Source organism: Erythrolamprus reginae, chromosome 1 (genome assembly GCF_031021105.1).
Source record: "Erythrolamprus reginae isolate rEryReg1 chromosome 1, rEryReg1.hap1, whole genome shotgun sequence".
In the NCBI taxonomy this organism is placed as follows: domain Eukaryota; kingdom Metazoa; phylum Chordata; class Lepidosauria; order Squamata; family Dipsadidae; genus Erythrolamprus; species Erythrolamprus reginae.
The window spans coordinates 394,556,101-394,577,102 of record NC_091950.1 but is presented as its reverse complement, the minus strand read 5'-3'; the positions used below and the strand labels follow the sequence as shown (position 1 = coordinate 394,577,102).

The following is a 21,002-nucleotide window of genomic DNA, read 5'->3' as shown; positions in this document are numbered from 1 at the left end:
TGTCATTATATATTGTTTTTATCATTGCTGTAAGCCGCCCTGAGTCTACGGAGAGGAGCGGCATACAAATCTAATAAATAGTAATAATAATGATGATGATGATGATGATGATGATGATGATGATGATACACGCTCTTTCAGCACCCAAGGGAAATAAGATTTGCCATCCCTGTCCTAAGTCATTATTTCCCTTCTTGTAGAATGCTGTGGAGGAGGCCATGGAGATGTATCAAGAGCTTCACATGTGGGATGAATGTATCTCAGTGGCAGAGGCAAAAGTAAGCCAGGCACTGAAGACTTAAGGCCACGGGTTTCTGGGACAGTGTGGCATCCCTCCTCTGTTGTTCTCTTTCTCCCTCTCAGAACCATCCTGCCTTAGAAAAATTGCGTCAAAGCTATTACGAGTGGCTGCTGCAGACCCAGCAGGAGGAGCGGGCTGCTGAGGTGCAGGAGATGCAAGGGGACTTGCAAGCAGCCATTGGCCTCTACCTGAAGGCTGGGCTGCCGGCGAAAGCAGCCCAGCTGACCATGGACCGAGAGGAGCTTCTGGCTAATACTGATCTCATCAATCGTATTGCTACAGCCCTCGTTCGAGGAGAGCTTTTTGAGCAGGTGAGGCATCTATTACACTTCAGAAGGTTCAGTTTAATATACAGCCTCCTTAATTATGTTGAAGGAGACATGCATCACTCAGGGGCAATGGTGGGGTGTGCTTGTAACCTTCCTTGTATTTTCTTCAGGGCTGTAGTTGATAGCAATAGCATTTAGACTTATATACAGCTTCATTGTGCTTTTACAGCCCTCTCTGAACGGTTTAAAGAATCAGCATATTGACCCTGACAATCTGGATCCTCATTTTATCCATCTTGGAAGGCTGAAAGGCTGAGTCAACTTTGAACCGGTGGTGAAATCTGAACTGCTGAACTTCAACTAGCAGTTAATAATAATAATAATAATTTATTAGATTTGTATGCCGCCCCTCTCCGAAGACTCGGGGCAGCTCACAACAATTAAAAAAACAATATTATAGCGAAACAAATCTAATATTAAAAAGAAGCATATAAAACCCTATCATATTTAAAAACCAAACAACACATACATACCAAACATAAAATATAAAGAGCCTGGGGGAAAGGTGTCTCAACTCCCCCATGCCTGGCGGTATAGGTGGGTCTTGAGTAGTTTACGAAAGACAAGGTGGGTGGGGGCAGTTCTAATCTCCGGGGGGAGTTGATTCCAGAGGGCCGGGGCCGCCACAGAGAAGGCTCTTCCCCTGGGGCCCGCCAAACAACATTGTTTAGTCAACAGGACCCGGAGAAGGCCAACTCTGTGGGACCTTATCGGTCACTGGGATTTGTGCGGTAGCAGGCGGTTCCGGAGGTATTCTGGTCCAATGCCATGTAGGGCTTTAAAGGTCATAACCAACGCTGAAGTAGCCTGTAGTGCTTCGCACTCCAACCACTGTATCACCCTGGCTCATTGTTTTAAAGCAGGGGTAGGGAATGTTGTCTCTTCTATGACATGTGGACTTCAACTCCCAGAATTCCTGAGCTAGCATGGTTGGCTCAGGAATTCTGGGAGTTGAAGTCCACAAGTCATAGAAAGACAACGTTCCCTATCCCTGCTTTTAAAAAAATGCCAAGCATCTTGGCAGATCTTCCCAATGTTACCTAGGCCACAGATCAAGGCTAGGCAAAGTTGACTCTTCTATGACTTGTGGACTTCAATTCCCAGAATTCCTGAGTCAATCATGCTAGTTCATGAATTCTGGGAATTGAAGTCCACATCTCATAGAAGAGCCAACTTTGCCTACTCCTGCCATCGATGATAACTTACACAGCTGTGAGCAGTAAGATGAGACTATGTAAGAGTGGTAGGCACAGTTGGGAAGGGAATGGGGCTCACAATAAACATGTTTATTGCTTTTAGTGACTGAAAGAAAAAGGATATATATATGACAATGAGGATGAGGATGGAATAGAAGATTGACAGCAGAAAAAGATCTCAGGGTCCATCTAGTCTGCCCTTATACTATTTCTTGTATTTTATCTTAGGATGGATCTATGTTTATCTCAGGCATGTTTAAATTCAGTTACTGTGGATTTACCGACCACATCTGCTGGAAGTTTGTTCCAAGTATCTAGTACTCTTTCAGTAAAATAATATTTTCTCACATTACTTCTAATCTTTCCCCCAACTAACCTCAGATTGTGCCCCCTTGTTCTTGTGTTCACTTTCCTATTGAAAACACTTCTCCCCTGAACCTTATTTAACCCTTTAACATATTTAAATATTTTGATCATGTCCCCCCTTTCCCTTCTGTCCTCCAGACTATACAGACTGAGTCCATGAAGTCTTTCCTGATACGTTTTATGCTTAAGACCTTCCACCATTCTTGTAGCCCGTCTTTAGACCCGTTCAATTTTGTCAACACAGTATTCCAAATGTGGTCTCACCAGCGCTCTATATAGCGGGAATTACAGCGATGTAGGGAGTCAGTTGGGTCATCTGATAGCACGAGGGAGATTGATAGATCTCACTTTGCTTACAGAATACTTCTGTATTCTGATCTGCCTTTGAAAATTTATTTATTTATTATTTATTTATTTGTTCGATTTTTATGCTTATGTTGGGCCGTTTTTCAGACGATGCATTTCTCCCCTTTTTCAGGCCGGGGAACTCTTTGAAAAAATCCGGAACCCCCAAAGAGCACTGGAGTGCTACCGCAAGGGCAACTCATTTCTGAAAGGTAAGGGAGGGAGGGAGGCTCCTTGACTACAAGTTCCCAAATGTTACATTTTCTACATTTTGTTTTGAGTGTTTATTGAGAAGTTTTAATATCAGAAGGCAGAACAAAGTCATTTACAGGGAATCCTCTTTTAGCAACCGCAATTGGAACCAGCAACTCAAGTTATTGAAGCAGTCACTAAATGAAAAATCATGTGACTGTGAGAACATTTATAATTTTACTTCAACCTTCCTTTGCGCCTTGCTGGGTCCTTCAACCGAATATCTTCTTTCTCCTTGAGGATATTTTGGTGAGTCAGGACGAACCAGGAAACGTGTCCTTTATCTGGATCACGTCGAAAGGGTCACCAAATGAAGGCAAACTGCCCTCTCCCAGTGGGTCGACCTCTAGGGAGGCACAGGATGCCATGAATGCCACATCAAAATGAAGCAACGAAGAGAATTTTCTCAATGAGACGACCTCGTTTGAATCAAGATCGCTCCTTTTATTGTATTTCACTTTTCCTGACATGTGGTACAGAATAACCAATTCGCGAACGCCACATACGTTAAGCCATCCCCCAACTACCATTCACTCATGCGCTGTATAAGGCAGCCTCCTCGTGACTTCCCTATAGATAATTAATGGAAGCTCCATTCTTTGCCTTTTCCTGGATTGTGTGTTTAGCAAAGGAATGAGAGTAAGTTATATATTTCCTTATATGGAAGTTAGCTATACGTTTTCTTCATGCTGTATATCAAGTTAATTATTTTCCATGTGGTCATGGATTCTGCAGGATGCTTACTCAGCCTGGACTCTTGCTCCCTTTCTATAGAGGAAGAATAAGGTTTTATTCAGCACCCAATTAGGCTAAAACATCACCCTCCAGTAATATTCCATTCCTAAAGTTCAGTGCCTAAAAACCTATGATTACAACAGTAGGAGATAAAAAAGCAAGTGGAAATAAGTGCAGGGAGACAACATGAAGGTCGTAAATGGGAGGTTACAACATTGTTTTAGCACCGTTGTAACTTTGATCATTAAGACAATCACTAAGTGAGGACTACTTATATAGCAAATTTTGTTTATGGTTAAAAAAAAGCCCTCAAAAAGTAAAAAGGGAACAGAGTGTTGAGTGGAAACTTGAAATATTTTTGTTAGAGATATTACCAGAGAAATGTAATAAAGAAGCATATTTAATTGTTCATGTAGTGACTGCTGCTAGAATTGTATATTCACAAAATTGGAAGTTAAATAGAATACCAACAGAAAGAGAAGTACTAAGGAAGATTATGGATTGTGCTGAAATGACTAGGTTTACTATGAAAATTAAAGCCCTTCATGGCACCGGACCAGAATATCTTCGGGACCGCCTTCTGCTGCACGAATCCCAGTGACCGGTTCGGTCCCACAGAGTTGGCCTTCTCTGGGTCCCGTCGACTAAACAATGTCGTCTGGCGGACCCAGGGGAAGAGCCTTCTCTGTGGCGGCTCCGACCCTCTGGAACCAGCTCCCCCCTGAGATTAGGATTGCCCCCACCCTCCTTGCCTTTCGCAAACTCCTTAAAACCCACCTCTGCCGTCAGGCATGGGGGAACTGAAACATCTCCCCCTTGCCCATGTTGTTTTGGTGTTAGATTGATTGTGTGCTTGTTTTTTTAATATTCTGGGGTTGTTTTTTTATGCATTTTTTAGCTTAACATTGTAATTGGATTGGTGGGTATTGGATTTGCTATTATGTATTGTTTTTACTTTGTTGTGAGCCGCCCCGAGTTTGCGGAGAGGGGCGGCATATAAATCCAATAAATCTAATCTAATCTAATCTAAAGATAAAGAAGATTTGGAATTTTATAAAATCTGAGGGGAAATTTATGAATGGATTGAAAATAAAAATAGATAAAACAATTATTTTGAAAGTAATGTAGAGGAATTAGAAATATAATTGTGGAAACTTGTCTGACAAAAAGACAAAGGGAGACAGCATTAGATAATTATGTAACACAGACTTAGAGGAGTTAGAAACATAGAAACATAGAAGACTGATGGCAGAAAAAGACCCCATGGTCCATCTAGTCTGCCCTTTTACTATTTCCTGTATTTTAGGAGTTTAAGATTTAAGAACATGAAGGTTAGAAGGCTAGAATTGGAGAAAATTTGTGCAATGTTTTTTCTTCTTTTTTCTTACTTTTCTTCTTCTAAGCTAAAACTAGTTTCTTTTAAATAATATTTTTCTTTTATATAAACTTTTCACTTTTATTAGCTAAGTTGTTGGATATAAATATTGTTGAAATGAATTAAGGATATTTTATTAATTTTCTACATAAGATAAGTATACAGTTAGGCATTGATGATATATGTGTTCTTATCTATATATGTTAAGCATTGATGGTACTGTATGTGTTTTCAATTATGTATGTTTTTAAGTTGGAGAAAAAAGATAAAAAGAATAATACCCAAAAAGTAAAAAGGGAAGAGATATTTAGAAAAGGGTTATTTGAGACATCTCCCCCAGGCTTTTATATTTAATGTTTGGTATGTATGTGTTGTATGATTTTAATCTTGGGGTTTTTATATATCTTTTTTATTATTAGATTTGTTTCAATGTTACACTGTTTTTATTATTGTTGTGAGCTGCCCCGAGTCTTCGGAGAGGGGCGGCATACAAATCTATTAAATAATTATTATTATTAATTATTATTAGAAAACATAGAAGATTGATGGCAGAAAAAGACCTCATGGTCCATCTAGTCTGCCCTTATACTATTTTCTGTATTTTTATCTTAGGGTAGATTTCTGTTTATCCCAGGCATATTTAAATTCAGTTATTGTGGATTTGCCAACCACATCTGCTGGAAGTTTGTTCCAAACATCTACTACTCTTTTGGTATTATTATTATTTACACTGTTTCCCCTTCTAATTCTTGGATTGGCAGGTTTAGGTTCTGCATACTTCTTAAGAGACTTGCTTATCCCAGATCTGGTCACTTTAATTCATCTTACCTGCTCTTTGTTTTTTCTTTCCCGGCAGCTGTAGAACTTTCTCGTTCAGTTTTTCCAGCAGAAGTGGTAAAGCTGGAGGAGGGCTGGGGAGACCACCTTGTACAACAGAAGCAGCTAGATGCAGCTATCAACCACTACATTGAGGCCAGGTCTGTGGAGGGCATACTGGCGAGACTCTTTGGGGCTACTTTTCTTGTAGCTACTGGTACCTTGAAAGTTTTATGTTCAACTGGCACCCAGGATCAGGGGTGAGTCCTGTGGCAGCCTTGCTCTAAGGGCAGGAGTGTCAAACTCAAGGCCCCTGGGCCAGATCGGGCTGCCATTCGGGCTGGGAAAAAATCCCTTGTTGCTCCTGCTGTGACGTTTCTGCTGTGACCCGGAAGATGCTGCTGGCACTTCTAATGGAGACGACAATCACTCAGCTGGCCGGTGGACATCTTGGGGTGTTTGCACCAACACAGTCTTTAATATATCCTGATTTTCTGGAGTGACACAGGGAGGAGGTGGAGTTTTGGGGTGGGGCGTGGAAACATTTAAATTGTGGGCAGGAGCATTGAGCCTTTGCTGCAGACAACATTTCTTTCGGACCTATTGATTGTTAGAATGTGCCAGAGACTGTGGATTTAAAAAAATTGTTCGCCACAACTGCTGTGTTCGAGCTGTTCGTCCCAATGCATCCCTGGAACTTGGCAGTACTTAGATCTGGCCCACGGGACTGGCCAAGGAACAGGGAAAGAACGTCCAGCAGTGCCTTTGCTAGCGAACGTGGACTCCCAATCTCCATTTTATTTTTATTTATTTTTATTTTATTTATTCGATTTTTATGCCGCCCTTCTCCTTAGACCCAGAGCGGCTTACAACACATTTAGCAATAGCACTTTTTAACAGAGCCAGCGTATTGCCCCCACAATCCGGGTCCTCATTTTACCCACCTCAGAAGGATGGAAGGCTGAGTCAACCTTGAGCCGGTGATGAGATTTAAACTACAGATCTACAGTCAGCTTCAGTGGCCTGCAGTACAGCACTCTACCTGCTGCCCCACCCCGGCTATCTGTTTTCGTGTAGGACAGCCTCCTGCAACCCTCTGCCAGTGAATGCAGCCCTCCCAAGCTCCATTTTTACTGGCAGAAGGCTGCAGGAGGCTGTGTGCCATCTGAAAACAGAGATTGGGAGCCCGTTTTCGCTGGCAGAGCACATGGGCCACCACAGGTGCTCCTAACACAAGTGACATCAAGTCCCCCTTTGGCCACTGCCCCCGCCCTCGAGGTCAAGCACAACCCCGATGGGGCCCTCAATGAAATTGAGTCCGGCAGCCCTGCTCTTAAGGAAATGTGATCTTTTCCAGGTGTGCTATCAAGGCCATTGAAGCAGCCATTGGGGCTCGCCAGTGGAAGAAAGCTATATACATTCTTGACATGCAGGATAGGAAAACAGCAGCCAACTATTACCCCAAAATTGGCCAACACTACGCAGCCTTGCAAGAGTATGAGGTATAAAATTTTCTTCTTCCCCACACACTCATCCATTGACACAATGGAAAAATAACAAACTGTTTGTTTGCCCCTTTAGATAGCAGAGGATCTGTATGTCAAAGGAGACCACATCAAGGATGCCATTGATATGTACACCCAAGCTGGACATTGGGAAAAGGCACATAAGGTAAGAACATTCCAGGAAAATGTCCTTTTGTCTTCAGTGACTGCCAGAAGAGCATAGTAAACTGCATAGTAAACTTTTCAACCAGCTCTTTGTCCAATCAAAGAACCCTTCAAGAAATCTATATAGGAACAATTACAGATAATCCTTGACATACTATGGTCATATGTTGGGGCACTCATATGACTGAATCCACTTTTACAACTGTTTTTATGGTGATTGTTAAGCAAATCACATAGTCCTAAGCAATGTTCCCTCTAAGTTGCGCGGCTGCGCAGCTACGCACTTAATGAAAGAATGCTGCGCAGCAGTTTCCACCTGCCGCATGCCATTTTCTAATATAAGAGGCTGCGTGCCTGCGTGAACGGCGCACAGCAAATTTCTGGTGATAGGACCCAGGGATGTTGCAACCTATCATAAATATCAGCCAGTTGCCAAGAGCCTGGGATATGTTCATGTGGTAACATTTTACGTTTTACAATGGCCAGAAATGCTTTTGATCTGTAAAGCACCTTTTCCAAGGCCATCATAACTCCCGACTGGTCATTAAAAGATTTTAATTTTACTGATGTCAAACTGCAATAATCTTCATTGTATTTGAAACCTATTGTTTCTTTCCTTTCCTCCTGGAATAGCTCTGAACTATTACAATACTTTTTGGAGTACAGTATAAGAAACACAAGAGTATAAGACGCACCTTACTTTCAGGGAGGAAAATCGTGTGTGTGTGTGTGTGTGTAATCTACCTACTGGGTATTCAACTGGCTAGCGTCCTTAATCTGTTCAGCTTCAGCGCATTATTTCATCTCGTTGTTCTGCCGGCGTGTTTCAACCGCCCGTAATTACAGGGTAATTAGTCCAGGAAGACACACACCACAGGATAATAGGGAAACCCAAAAGTTTTTATAAACAGAAAAACAGAAACAGCTCCCTTTTTAAATGTCAAAGGGATTTTCTGATACACACAGGGCACAGGTAAAATGCGATCCAATTGCTCACCCAATAACTGGGAAATTGAGTCCAATTCTACAGTCCAGAGAGTCCACACACAATCTTGAACAGCACAAAAACCACGATCTTGACGAAACAATGAATCAGATAAACTGCCATGAGGCTAAGACACCAAGCTGCACTTTTATCTGTAGCACTAATTACAGCAGCCCCACCCAACCACAGGTGGCCTCATTTTCTCTTGTAATAATCCTTCAGTTGTTGTCTCCTATGCATCACTCTACGCATGCGTGGATGTGTCATTAGTTCTTGTTCAGAATCCAGGGTTGATACAGATGATTGATCTCCTCCTGGGCTGTCTGCCAAACTTCCCTCTTCCCTGTCACTCATGCTTCCTTGGTCAGAGGAGGTTTTGTCGGCAGATTCCATCAGGAGCAAAACAGGCCTGCAGCATGTGGATGTTTCCCCCACATCCACCTGCACTTCCTTGGGGCAGGAACTGGGCCAGAGCTAACCACAACACTTGTTAAGGCTGAAAAACTCCTTGTTAGGGCTGAGAGAGCAGGAATGAAAACAAGCTCGCAAAGATTTTATTTATTTATTTATTTATTTATTTATTTGACTTCTATGCCACCCAATCCCATGGGACTCAGATCAGGAAAAACTGCTTTGGAGGGAGTAGAAATAAAAAGAAACACTGCAAGCCAGGAAAATTGTTAGCACCGCAGTAGGGCTGAAAAGGCCTTTTTCAGAGGGAGTGGGAATGAAAACAAACCTGCAAAGACTTAGGGGCAGGAAAAAACCTTCAGAGGGAGTAAGAAGCTGGGAAGATTATTTTTATTATTATTTATTAGATTGGTGTGCCGCCCCTAAGGCCCTGATCCCACTTCTCTTTGCAGCTGGCATCAAAATGTATGAAGCCAGAGGATGTATCAGTGCTGTACATTACACAAGCTCAGGAGCTGGAGCGACAGGGAAAGTACAAGGAGGCTGAGAGGTGAGAGGCGTTTCAGCTCTGGATCTTTTAAATCCAAAGAATGGAATTGGTAACAGAGGCTGGTGGAAGAAAGAGAAGTGAAGCTTCCAACAGGTGTAAACAAACTTTTATGTAGAAGTCCTGGGGACATTTCAGTGAATCCCACAGGCTAAACTTTTTTTTTTTGGGGGGGGGGGGGCGCTAGGTTGTATGTATCACCAAGGTATTTATTTATTTATTTATTTATTTATTTATTGGATTTGTATGCCGCCCCTCTCTGAAGACTCGGGGCAGCTAACAGCAATAACAAGACAGCATACAATAATAATCCAATACTAAGAACAATTAAAAACCCATTATTATAAAAACCAAACATACATACAGACATACCATGCATAAAATTGTAAGGTCCTAGGGGGAACGAGTATCTCAATTCTCCCATGCCTAGCGGCAGAGGTGGGTTTTAAGTAGCTTACGAAAGCCAAGGAGGGTGGGGGCAATTCTAATCTCTGGGGGGAGTTGATTCCAGAGGGCCGGGGCCGCCACAGAGAAGGCTCTTCCACTGGGTCTCACCAAGCGGCATTGTTTGGTTGACGGGACCCGGAGAAGACCCACTCTGTGGGACCTAACTGGTCGCTGGGATTCGTGCAGCAGAAGGCAGTCCCTGAGATAATCTGGTCCGGTGCCATGAAGGGCTTTATAGGTCATAACCAACACTTTGAATTGTGACCGGAAACTGATCGGCAACCAATGCAGACTGCGGAGTGTTGGTGTAACATGGGCATATTTGGGAAAGTCCATGATTGCTCTTGCAGCTGCATTCTGCACGATCTGAAGTTTCCGAACACTTTTCAAAGATAGCCCCATGTAGAGAGCGTTACAGTAGTCGAGCCTCGAGGTGATGAAGGCATGAATAGTTCTAAGTGAAATCCTTATTTGGAGATGCAACGCGTTTAGTACCAAGTTATGCTTTTTCCAGGCTCTACATAACTGTGGATGAACCAGACTTGGCCATTACGATGTATAAGAATTGCAAGATGTACGATGAGATGATTCGTCTGCTGGGCAAATACCACAAGGATCTGCTGAGCGATACACATTTGCACTTGGGCAAGGTAAAGCATTTGAGGAGAAGTAACAGAAGGAAAGCAGGTTCGGTGGTGACCATCGGACTTATTTTTTTTAGGAACTGGAAGCTGATGGGCACCTGCAGGAGGCTGAATATCACTACCTTGAAGCCAAGGATTGGAAGGCAGCTGTAAACATGTATCGTGTGAACAACATGTGGGATGAGGCCTACAGGGTAAGAGCAGCATATAAATTCCTTTTGGTGCAACAGCTGGGGCTGTTCCAGCCTGAACATAGGAGCTAAGTATGTAGTCCAGAAGGACATTAAGTAGCATACTTAAAAAGAAAAGGAACCCAAAAACTTCAGAAGAGGGTAGTAATTTCTGACAGTCTCAAAATGGGTGAACAGTGCGGTCAGGCAGTAGAGAAAGCAAGTAGAATGCTTGGCTGCATAGTTAGAGGTATAACAAGCAGGAAGAGGGAGACTGATCCCGCTGAAACCACATTTGGAATACTGTGTTCAGTTCTGGAGACCTCACCAACAAAAAGATATTGACAAAATTGAACTGGTCCAAAAATGATGGAGGGTCTTAAGCATAAAACTTATCAGGAAAGACTTAATGAACTCAATCTGTATAGTCTAGAGGACAGAAGGAAAAGGGGAGACATGATCGAAACATTTAAATATTTAAAGGGTTAAATAAGGTCCAGGAGGGAAGTGTTTTTAATAGGAAAGTGAACACAAGAACAAGGGGACACAATCTGAAGTTAGTTGGGGGAAAGATCAAAAGCAACATGAGAAAATATTATTTTACTGAAAGAGTAGTAGATCCTTGGAACAAACTTCCAGCAGACGTGGTTGGTAAATCCACAGTAACGGAATTTAAACATGCCTGGGATAAACATATATCCATCCTAAGATAAAATACAGAAAATAGCATAAGGGCAGACTAGATGGATCATGAGGTCTTTTTCTGCCGTCAGTCTTCTATGTTTCTATGTTTCTAATTGTCCTTTCACCTCTGTTTTCACCCCAGGTAGCAAAAGCACACGGTGGAGCAAATTCTCACAAGCACGTGGCCTTCTTGTGGGCAAAGAGTCTTGGCGGAGAGGCTGCCGTGAAACTCCTCAACAAATTTGGACTTCTGGAAATGGCCATTGACCATGCAGCTGACAACAAGTGAGAGCCAAGGAGAGAAAGACTTACTGGTGCATCCGAGTAAGGTCTCCCATTAGAAAGGAGACTAGATTTCGCCAGTGCCTTGTCTCATACCAGAGGTTTTCAAGGGGTAGAACCTGCCCACGGGCTCCCACAAGGCATGGGGTTCTGCAATAACTACATACAGGTGGCCTTTCTTGTGTGCTCTGAGTGGGTTTCCTTGCTGTCTTTGTTTTATGGTTTTAACATCATGTGACAGTTGCTTAGTAGTGGTATGTAGTTTTCACTTTGCTGAAATTGAAGTGGTTTAGGATGGGAGACATAATTCTTCCTCCCACCTCCTTTTCTTCTTCCACAGCATTTTTGATTTTGCCTTTGAGTTGGCTAGACTCTCCCTGAAGCAGAAACTACCTGAGATCCACTTCAAATACGGCTCTTTCCTGGAAGATGAGGTAGAATTCCTTGTGTTTCTGAATGGTTGATCTCCTTCCTGGAGGAATGCCGGTCATGTAGTGAATATGCCACTTTTGTTAAATGTAGGGCAAGTTTGAAGAGGCGGAGGTGGAGTTTGTGAAGGCCGGGAAGCCTAAAGAGGCAGTTCTAATGTGAGTGTACCTCCACCCTCCTATGATACTCTTGCTTTCTGCCTCTGTCCTATTCATGGTTTAATGTGCTCCCCACTTACTTAGGTATGCTCATGCCCAGAACTGGGCTGCTGCCCAGCGAGTAGCTGAAGTCCATGACCCAGAGAGTGTAGTGATTGTGCTAGTTGGCCAAGCTGATGCTGCCTTCAAGCAAAAAGAGTTCCAGAAATTAGAAGCTTTGTTGCTGCGGGCTCAGCGACTTGACCTTGCTGTGAAACACTACAAGGTAAATAGGAAAAAAAAACCTACCAGGACTGCTCAATTTGGCAAAATGTTTTGGTTGGGTTGGGAGATGCTTGGTAAACTCTGGTCCTGCATGAAATTCACCATAGCTGGCTTTTAAACCCCAATTTGTTATCCAGTTGTTAATTATTTTGCTGCGAGGAAGCTACTCTACTCAAACCAAATACATCTTTATTAAAACTACTGTACTTAGGGATTTCCAAAGAAATTGAGTTCCCTTCGATGTTCTCTGCAACCAGATTGCGATCGAACCATGCTAGGATTTCTTTGGTGATGAGAGCAGTAGATGAAATGGAATTTCAGAGAAGCATCATAGCCAGGAGAAGGAAATTATTATTATTATTATTTATTAAATTTATATGCCACCCTTCTCCAAAGACTTTTGTAAGGGTTTTGGAGAATACATAAAAAGGAGTAGGCATTATGGTATACCTGAAGTACTAAAGGAGGAGGATATTAATTCAATAAGGTTTAAAGGAATTTAAGTTTGAATTCAATTAATAATAATAATAATAATAATAATAATAATTATTATTATTATTATTATTATTTATTTGTATGTCACCCCTCTCCAAGGACTCGGGGCAGCTCACAACATACCAATAATACAGTACAATACAAATCCAATATTAAAAAGTTAAAAAAACTAATTTAAAAATACATTGTCATAGCAATCATTAACTACACAGTCATACACATTCAGTCCAACTAATCATGATACAAAGGTCAAACAAAAAAAGGGGGGGGGGATTAATCTAATTAGAAGAAAAGGGTGATAGGAATGATGAGAAAAAACTAGTAGAAATAGAAGTGCAGACTTAGTAAAAAGTCTGACAGTGTTGAGGGAATTATTTGTTTAGTAGAGTGATGGCGTTTGGGAAAAAACTGTTCGTGTGTCTAGTTGTCTTGTGTGCAGTGGTTGTTAGTGCAAAGCGGCTGCCAAGCACCAGATTGTGATCATGGTCAACCAAGGACGCTAGGACAGGCAGCCCCTGTCATGATGCCATTATTCATTCAGCACTAGTATAACTTCAAACAGTTGCTGAATGAATAATCCTAAATAAAGGACTGTCTGCAGTTCCCAAGGGTAGAAGTTATGACAGTTATATAATTGTTCTTTTTTTTCCCATGGGGAAAAGGATAATTAGTGGAGCTTCTCTCTTTCTCCTTTGCCAAGTAAGGATACTTTTCCATGATTTTTTTCCCCAGGAAGCTGGTATGTGGACTGATGCTCTCCGAATCTGTAAAGAATTTCTACCTGGAGATCTGGAGTCTTTACAGGATGAGTATGAACGAGAGGTGGCTAAAAAGGGACCCAGGTATGTAAGTCATGAGAAGTATGGGAATGTTTCTGGAAGGTGGCTTGCTGATAGGCAAAAGTCATTCAATTCTAAGATTAGTTTCTCAAAGACCTAATCCAGAGGTCTTCAAGCTTGACAACCTTAAGATTTGTGGACTTCAACTCCCAGAATTCTCCAGCCAGCTATTGAATTCTGGGAGTTGATGTCCACAAGTCTTAAAGTTGCCAAGTTTGGGGAGCTCTGACCTAATCACTTAACCTTTTATTGAGGTTTCTATAACTAGTTGTTTCAAAAAACTAGGATAGTGATGGCGAACCTATGGCATGGGTGCCGCAGGTGGCACGCGGAGCCATATCGGCTGGCGCATGAGCGGTTGCTCTTGCTCATCCCCAATGTACATGTGTGTGCCGGCCAGCTGATTTTTGGCTCCTACAGTTGCTCAGGAAAGGCATTTTTGGCTTCCGGAGAGCCTCCAGGGGGACTGGGGAGGGCGTTTTTAACCCTCTCCCAGCTACAATGAAGCCTTTGGAGCCTGGGGAGGGTGAAACATGAGCCTACTGGGCCACCAGAAGTTGGGAAACAGGCTGTTTCCGCCCTCCAGGGGGGAAGGGGAAAGCTGTTTTTGCCCTCCCCAGGCATTGAATTATGGGTGTAGGCACTGTTGGCTTGTCTCGGTTAGCTAGGCTATGAAACCTTCGACAAAACCAAGCAGAGAATTTTAACAGAGCGTGGATGTGTGATAAAGCCAAGACACAGACTTAGTTAAATAAGTATTATTTACATATAAACAAAATATAAACAATCCAGAATAAGCACGAAGCAAATACAGAATAATACGCACTGAGCAATTACAAGATTAGCACAAAGCAAAACACAATATAGATAATATGCACGAAGCTAAAATACAATATAGATAATAAGCACGAAGCTTATACACAACTCCCCCTTCTCTCAGGCAAAAGTAAAATAAGTGACTGAGCAAAATAATGAGCTTCAATGAGGAAGTGACGAAACAGCCTTGACTATTAACTTTTCAAGTACAAGTTAACCCTTTAAGTGCACATTAACTCTTTAAGTACAAGTTTGGTACAAGGGTACAATATGCAGTTTACAATGGCAATCCCTAACAACCCTGTACCCTGTACTAACAGGCACTCACAAATGTGCGATAGTGCACGTACATTGTTTTTCGGCACCCAAGGGAAAAAAGATTCGCCATCACTGGACCAGGATCTTCTCAGTCTTTAAGCTATCATTGAGACTAACCTTTTAATTCAGTGTTTCCCAACCTTGGCAACTTGAAGATATTATGGCTGGGGAATTCTGGGAGTTGAAGTCCAAATATCTTCAAGTTGTCAAGGTTGGGAAACACTGTTCTAATTGTATGGAATATATAAAGAGTTTCAACATCAAGTAGGGAATCTCGTCCCTTTCTGGACATTAGAAACATAGAAGTCTGACGGCAGAAAAAGACCTCATGGTCCATCTAGTCTGTCCTTATTTTCTGTATTTTATCTTAGGATGGATATATGTTTATCCCAGGCATGTTTAAATTCAGTCACTGTGGATTTATCTACCACGTCTGCTGGAAGTTTGTTCCAAGGATCTACTACTCTTTCAGTAAAATAATATTTTCTCATGTTGCTTTTGATCTTTCCCCCAACTTGACTAACATTGACTAACATTGTATTGATTGGTAGGGGCATTGAGGGCCTTCTGGAGCAGGCACGAGAGTGGGAGCAAGCAGGCGAATATGCTAGAGCTGTGGACTGCTATCTCAAGGTGCAGGACCCCAGCAACAATGCACTGATGGAAAAATGTTCCATGAAGGTAGGAAATTGCTCAAGGTCCCTCTTGCCTTCCCCACTTATGAATTTCAGGTCAGAGGGATGCATACAATATACCTGAAGGAAATGGAGAAAAGCTGAAAATGGAAAGAAGTGGGACTTTCTAACAGCTTCTTTCTTACATTCAAGCTAGATTTGCCTTTTGTTTGCTGTTGTTCAGTTGCTTTTTTTCCCCAGAAGTTCAACATTACTATTCCAAATTGTCTCTGATGGAGTGTTTGTTTGTTTGTTTGTTTGTTTCATTCATTCATTCATTCATTCATTCATTTATTGGATTTGTATGCCGCCCCTTTCCAGAGACTCGGGGCGACTAACAGCAATAATAAGACAGCGTACAAAAATAATCCAATACTAAAAATGATTAAAAACCCATTAATATAAAAACCAAACATACATACAGACATACCATGCATAAAATTGTAAAGGCCTAGGGGGAAAGAGTATCTTAATTCCCCCATGCCTGGCGGCAGAGGTGGGTTTTAAGTAGCTTACGAAAGGCAAGGAGGGTGGGGGCAATTCCAATTTCTGGGGGGAGTTGGTTCCAGAGGGCCGGGGCCGCCACAGAGAAGGCTCTTCCCCTGGGTCCCGCCAAGCGGCATTGTTTAGTTGACGGGACCCGGAGAAGACCCACTCTGTGGGACCTAACTGGTCGCTGGGATTCGTGCAGCGGAAGGCGGTCCCTGAGATAATCTGGTCCGGTGACATGAAGGGCTTTATAGGTCATAACCAACACTTTGAAGCTATAAATCATTATGGCAAGAGTCTCTGCACAAAGGAGGAAAAAAACCCGTAAAAGGGACATTTCTTCATTTGTGAATGCTTCTTTTCATGTCAGGCAGCTGAACTTTCTATCAAGTTTCTTGGCCAGTCTCGGAGCATTGAGGTGATGAGGACAGTGGGACCCCAGCTGGTCAGCATTGGCAAGTTCAGCATGGTGAGAATAAACTTATGAAGGGCAGTTCAGTCTCATCTGTGTTGGTACAAACAGTTCTTTCCCAGTGTTTTTTGGTGTGTTTTTTTTTAAGATTGGAAAGAGGATAAAAATACTCCCATTTTCTTTTAGAATAGTGAAAAAAAGATACATGTTTTCTATTTTGAAGGAAGCCTTTTATGTTTACAGAAGACAAGCTGTGCAGTATAGTTCTCAAAGCTAATACAAAATGAATTTCTGTCCCCAGAGGGCAAAATGCTATTTTTACCAATGAAGAGAGGAGAATTCAGTTTCTGTGAAACTGAAAAGTCAGTATCTCTGGCTGATGTTTTCATAGAGGTTGGTGGGTCTATTCTTGACCAGCCTCAAAGGATAGAAGAAGCATAAAGGAATGCGAAAGCAAAGTTTTAACAACCTTTAGAAGTAAATTCAATTATTAAAAATGGTCACTAATGAAATTACCGTTTTACATTTAATAAATATTCTAAGCATAATTGTATGCGGAAACACGTCATACATATTCTCCTGCATGTTTTTAACTTAGCCAAGTGAATTTAAAGTGATAAAGTGTGGCATGAAAATAAATATTGCATATATTTTAATTTTCCCCAACATTTCCAGTTGGTAAAAAGTTTTTTTCTGTAGTCTCAAAATTCCTGGGAGGTTTCTCCCTTCTCAGGCCAGATATGCAATGAACCTACAACCTCTGTGTACAGCCCAAAACTTCATATCTACTTCTATTTTAATACATGATAGAAAATTCTCTTTTTTTAAATTTTAATAATATTTTTTATTTACAAGACTATATACAAAGACATAACAACATGTAAACATCAATAGACAATATACAATATACAATAACAACGGAAAATACATTTAAAAGGTTGGGTGGGTGAACGGCAGATCTATGATAATAAGTTGTGCTATGAATATTCTCAATATCCTGATATAATATAGTTAAATAATTACATTGTATATAAATAAGAGAAAAAGTTGAGTATGAAATAGCAAAAAAATTATAAGTAGATAGGTTTGGTTTTCGTAAATACCATATTTCATTCTTTTACTAAAATAGAATAAACACAGACTGTTATTTTTGTATACATACAATCACAATTGTTAATTAATCAGATTTTCTTCTCTTTTTTTTTTCTTTTTCTACCCAGCAGTAGAAAGAGTCCCAGCAATTATAAAAAACAGAATCTTCGTTATTTCTAAGTTCCATAGTTAGTTTGGTCATTTCTGCGCAGCTTCTAATCTTTTCTAATATTAGTTCTCATTTCTATCCCATCTGCAGGCGGTAGACCTATACCTCAACCTTGATTTAATCAAGGAAGCCATCGATGCCCTCATGCAGGGGGAAGAGTGGAACAAAGCTAAGTGTGTGGCCAAAGAACTTGACCCCAGGTACTAAACTCTACTTCTGAGAATGATTTGCAAATAATGCACTTTGAATAAGACTATATAATGCTGCTTAGGCGGAAGGCTGTCAGTTTCTCAGGCCTCCTGCTGCATCACTTTATTACTAAGATTGCCTTATTACTAGGACGGAAATAACAAACTTTCTTTGTGGCAGATATGAAGAATATGTGGATCAACACTATAAAGAATATCTCAAGAATCAAGGCAAAGTAGATTCGGTGAGAAGGAATCGTGAGTGGGATGAAGGGAAAAGTGGGAGAGAACTTTTAGTAAATAGTTTGAAGAACCTTCACATCTACAGTGGTACCTCATGATACGAACTTAATTGGTTCCAGGAGGAGGTTTGTAAGGTGAAAAGTTTGTAAGATGAAACAATGTTTCCCATAGGAATCAATGTAAAAGCAAATAATGCGTGCAAATCCTTCAGGAAAATCCCAAACTTTAGAAGGGAGGCGAACAGAGGGCAGGGAGGAGCAGCTAAAGGGGGCGGGTGGAAGAAGCAAGGCTAGGCTAAAGAGAGTGGGAAGGAAGAAAGGCAAGGGGGGCGCCCCTCCCTTTTCTTTGTTCAAAAGACACCCTTTCAGTGCCTCTGCAAGCATGCTGTTCTCTGCAAAGTCTTTCCCCCTCCAAGCCGCCCCTCCCTTTTCTTTCTTCAAAAGACACCCTTTCAGTGCCTGCAAGCACGCTGTTCTACTTTTGTTAATGCAAAGTCTTTCCCCCTCCAAGCCGCCCCTCCCTTTTCTTTCTTCAAAAAAGGGGGGAAAAGAAACCCCTTCATCCCAGCATGCTTGGGTTTGTAAGGTGAAAATAGTTCGGAAGAAGAGGCAAAAAAATCTTAAACACCGGGTTCGTATCTTGAAAAGTTCGTTAGAAGAGGCGTTCGTAAGATGAGGTACCACTGTATATAGAATTGAGACAGATTTTTGAAGTGCAGCTTAAATTAAAAACATCTACCATTCTTCTATCAATAATGATTTTGGAAAATGTTAAAAGCTGTGACTGGTGAGTCAAAAATCAAAGGGTAATGAAATAGTAGTGAAATTTAAATCAAAAGCCTTGATCCAGCCAAATCTAGTATTCCACAATTCTAGAAAGGGACTAGAGAATGAGAGATGACATTAGGTGTACAGAAGATAGAAATGCCCAGGTTGGTACTGCTGTATCATTATTGTTTATTGACTTATAACTCATCTCTCTTTGATAGCTTGTGGGCGTGGATGTTATGGCTGCCCTCGATATGTATGTGGAAAGAGGGCAGTGGGAAAAGTGCCTGGAAACAGCTGCCAAACAGGTATGTCAAAGGCCCCCAGTGGTTCTTCTATGAAAGGAGCCAAATGTTGTCTGACCACATACCTTAAACATTTTAGTTTCCCGGATTGCGCATATGCGGACTTGGATTTTAGTCGCTTTGCCTCTGGCTCCGGACTAATATATAATGTAAAGGGAGTTCTCTCCCTTAAATATACTATAAATCCTTCTTAAAAAAAATAGGAGGTACAGGAAACACGCCATCCACAGACATCAAAGAGAATTTAGAGATTTACGATTTCAAGCAAAGACTGAGGTTTTTTCACCATAACAAGGAAGTGATAAGTGAGTACAATAAATCTTAAAATGGCGGAGGGAGGGAAAAAAGAAGACGCTTCCAGCTTAGCGAATATTGAAAAAAACCTGGATAAATTGCTGGACATTTGTTCTGGATTTGAGCAGAGATTTATTAAAGTAGAAACTACAATGGGTGATCTGGCTTCAGAAGTAAAGCAAATTAAAAAGGAGGAGGAATCCTCAGCTGGAAAGATACAGAAAGTTGAAAAACAAGTGAAGGATCACGATGGAATAATAAAACAAATGAATGATAGAATTGCTAATCTGGAGGACCGTCAGAGAAGAAGGAATTTGCGTCTGCGTGGGTTCAGAATGGATTCTGCCTCTGATTCAAAATTAATAGAAGTAGTCTGTGCTTGGTTAAATAAACATCTTAGTTTCCCCAGCACTTGTGTAAAACATTTGAGTTTGAAACTACAGGAATTGAGTCCCTCTTCTATTCACCACTGCTTTAATTAGGGGCCAAAGACCTGTCTGCAAGAGAAACTGAAAATAAATTGTTATTCTACAATGAAAGCCAGTTTGGTCTAGTGGTTAAGGCACCAGAGTAGAAAATGGGGGACTCTGAGTTCAAGGCTTACGCCTTAGGCATGAAAGCCAGCTGGGGGATCTTGGGCCAGTCACTCACTCTCAGCCCGACCCACTACACAGTTGTTGTTGTTTCATGGGGAAAATAGGGAGGAAGTGTGTTGGATATGTTCGGCGCCTTCAGTTATTTGTAAAAATAATAAAGGCAGTTCACAAATAAATAACAAGGATGAGATGGATAGTTATATAAACCAAGTGTATAAATAAATAAATATCCATGTAGCTATCACCCTGCTGGTACTCCAGAAAGCCCTAAAGACCAAGCTGTTCTCTTAGGTTTTGGGTGGTTTCCCCTCACTCCTCCAGATTGTGTGTGGTTAGAAAAATGCAGCATATATGGTATGTTGCTCTGAGACAGTTTGGAGAGGGGCATTCAATTCATTTAATGGAATGAATTAAATCATCAATCAAGGCATCATGCCGAGCCTTCAGGAGAAATAATTGACATTTCTGTTGGACTTATACTGACACTGTTGGACTTATACTGACATTGACATATACTGCCGCACGAATCCCAGCAACCGATTAGGTCCCACAGAGTCGGCCTTCTACGGGTCCCGTCGACTAAACAATGTCTGGTGGGACCCAGGGGAAGAGCCTTCTCTGTGGCGGCCCCGGCCCTCTGGAATCAACTCCCCCCCTGAGATTCGAATTGCCCCCATCCTCCTTGCCTTCCGTCAGATGTTGAAGACCCACCTATACCGCCAAGCGTGGGGGGATTGATTTCTCCCCTTACCTTTCCTGACTCAACATATGATTGTTTTAGAACTGTTAGTTTTTTTATAATAATGGGTTTTTTAATATACTTTATATTGGATTTGTATTTTATTGTATCTATTGTTGTTGTGAGCTGCTCTGAGGCCTCGGAGAAGGGCGGCATACAA

General features: G+C 41.5%; 1 protein-coding gene across 2 annotated transcripts in view; it reads left to right on the top strand.

The window, feature by feature from the left end:
* Positions 1 to 21,002, top strand: part of IFT172 (intraflagellar transport 172) — a 57,867-nt gene that overhangs the window by 23,349 nt on the left and 13,516 nt on the right. For both annotated transcript variants that reach the window (XM_070734999.1, XM_070734998.1), the window contains exons 21-39: positions 201 to 278; positions 364 to 612; positions 2,671 to 2,749; positions 5,756 to 5,876; positions 7,073 to 7,217; positions 7,297 to 7,386; positions 9,234 to 9,331; positions 10,290 to 10,425; positions 10,497 to 10,613; positions 11,416 to 11,558; positions 11,896 to 11,989; positions 12,078 to 12,142; positions 12,227 to 12,407; positions 13,634 to 13,743; positions 15,426 to 15,555; positions 16,408 to 16,506; positions 17,801 to 17,910; positions 18,080 to 18,143; positions 19,130 to 19,216. In XM_070734999.1, the coding sequence (XP_070591100.1) occupies positions 201 to 278; positions 364 to 612; positions 2,671 to 2,749; positions 5,756 to 5,876; positions 7,073 to 7,217; positions 7,297 to 7,386; positions 9,234 to 9,331; positions 10,290 to 10,425; positions 10,497 to 10,613; positions 11,416 to 11,558; positions 11,896 to 11,989; positions 12,078 to 12,142; positions 12,227 to 12,407; positions 13,634 to 13,743; positions 15,426 to 15,555; positions 16,408 to 16,506; positions 17,801 to 17,910; positions 18,080 to 18,143; positions 19,130 to 19,216 (2,196 nt within the window). The remainder of the gene's footprint in view (positions 1 to 200; positions 279 to 363; positions 613 to 2,670; positions 2,750 to 5,755; positions 5,877 to 7,072; positions 7,218 to 7,296; positions 7,387 to 9,233; positions 9,332 to 10,289; positions 10,426 to 10,496; positions 10,614 to 11,415; positions 11,559 to 11,895; positions 11,990 to 12,077; positions 12,143 to 12,226; positions 12,408 to 13,633; positions 13,744 to 15,425; positions 15,556 to 16,407; positions 16,507 to 17,800; positions 17,911 to 18,079; positions 18,144 to 19,129; positions 19,217 to 21,002) is intronic.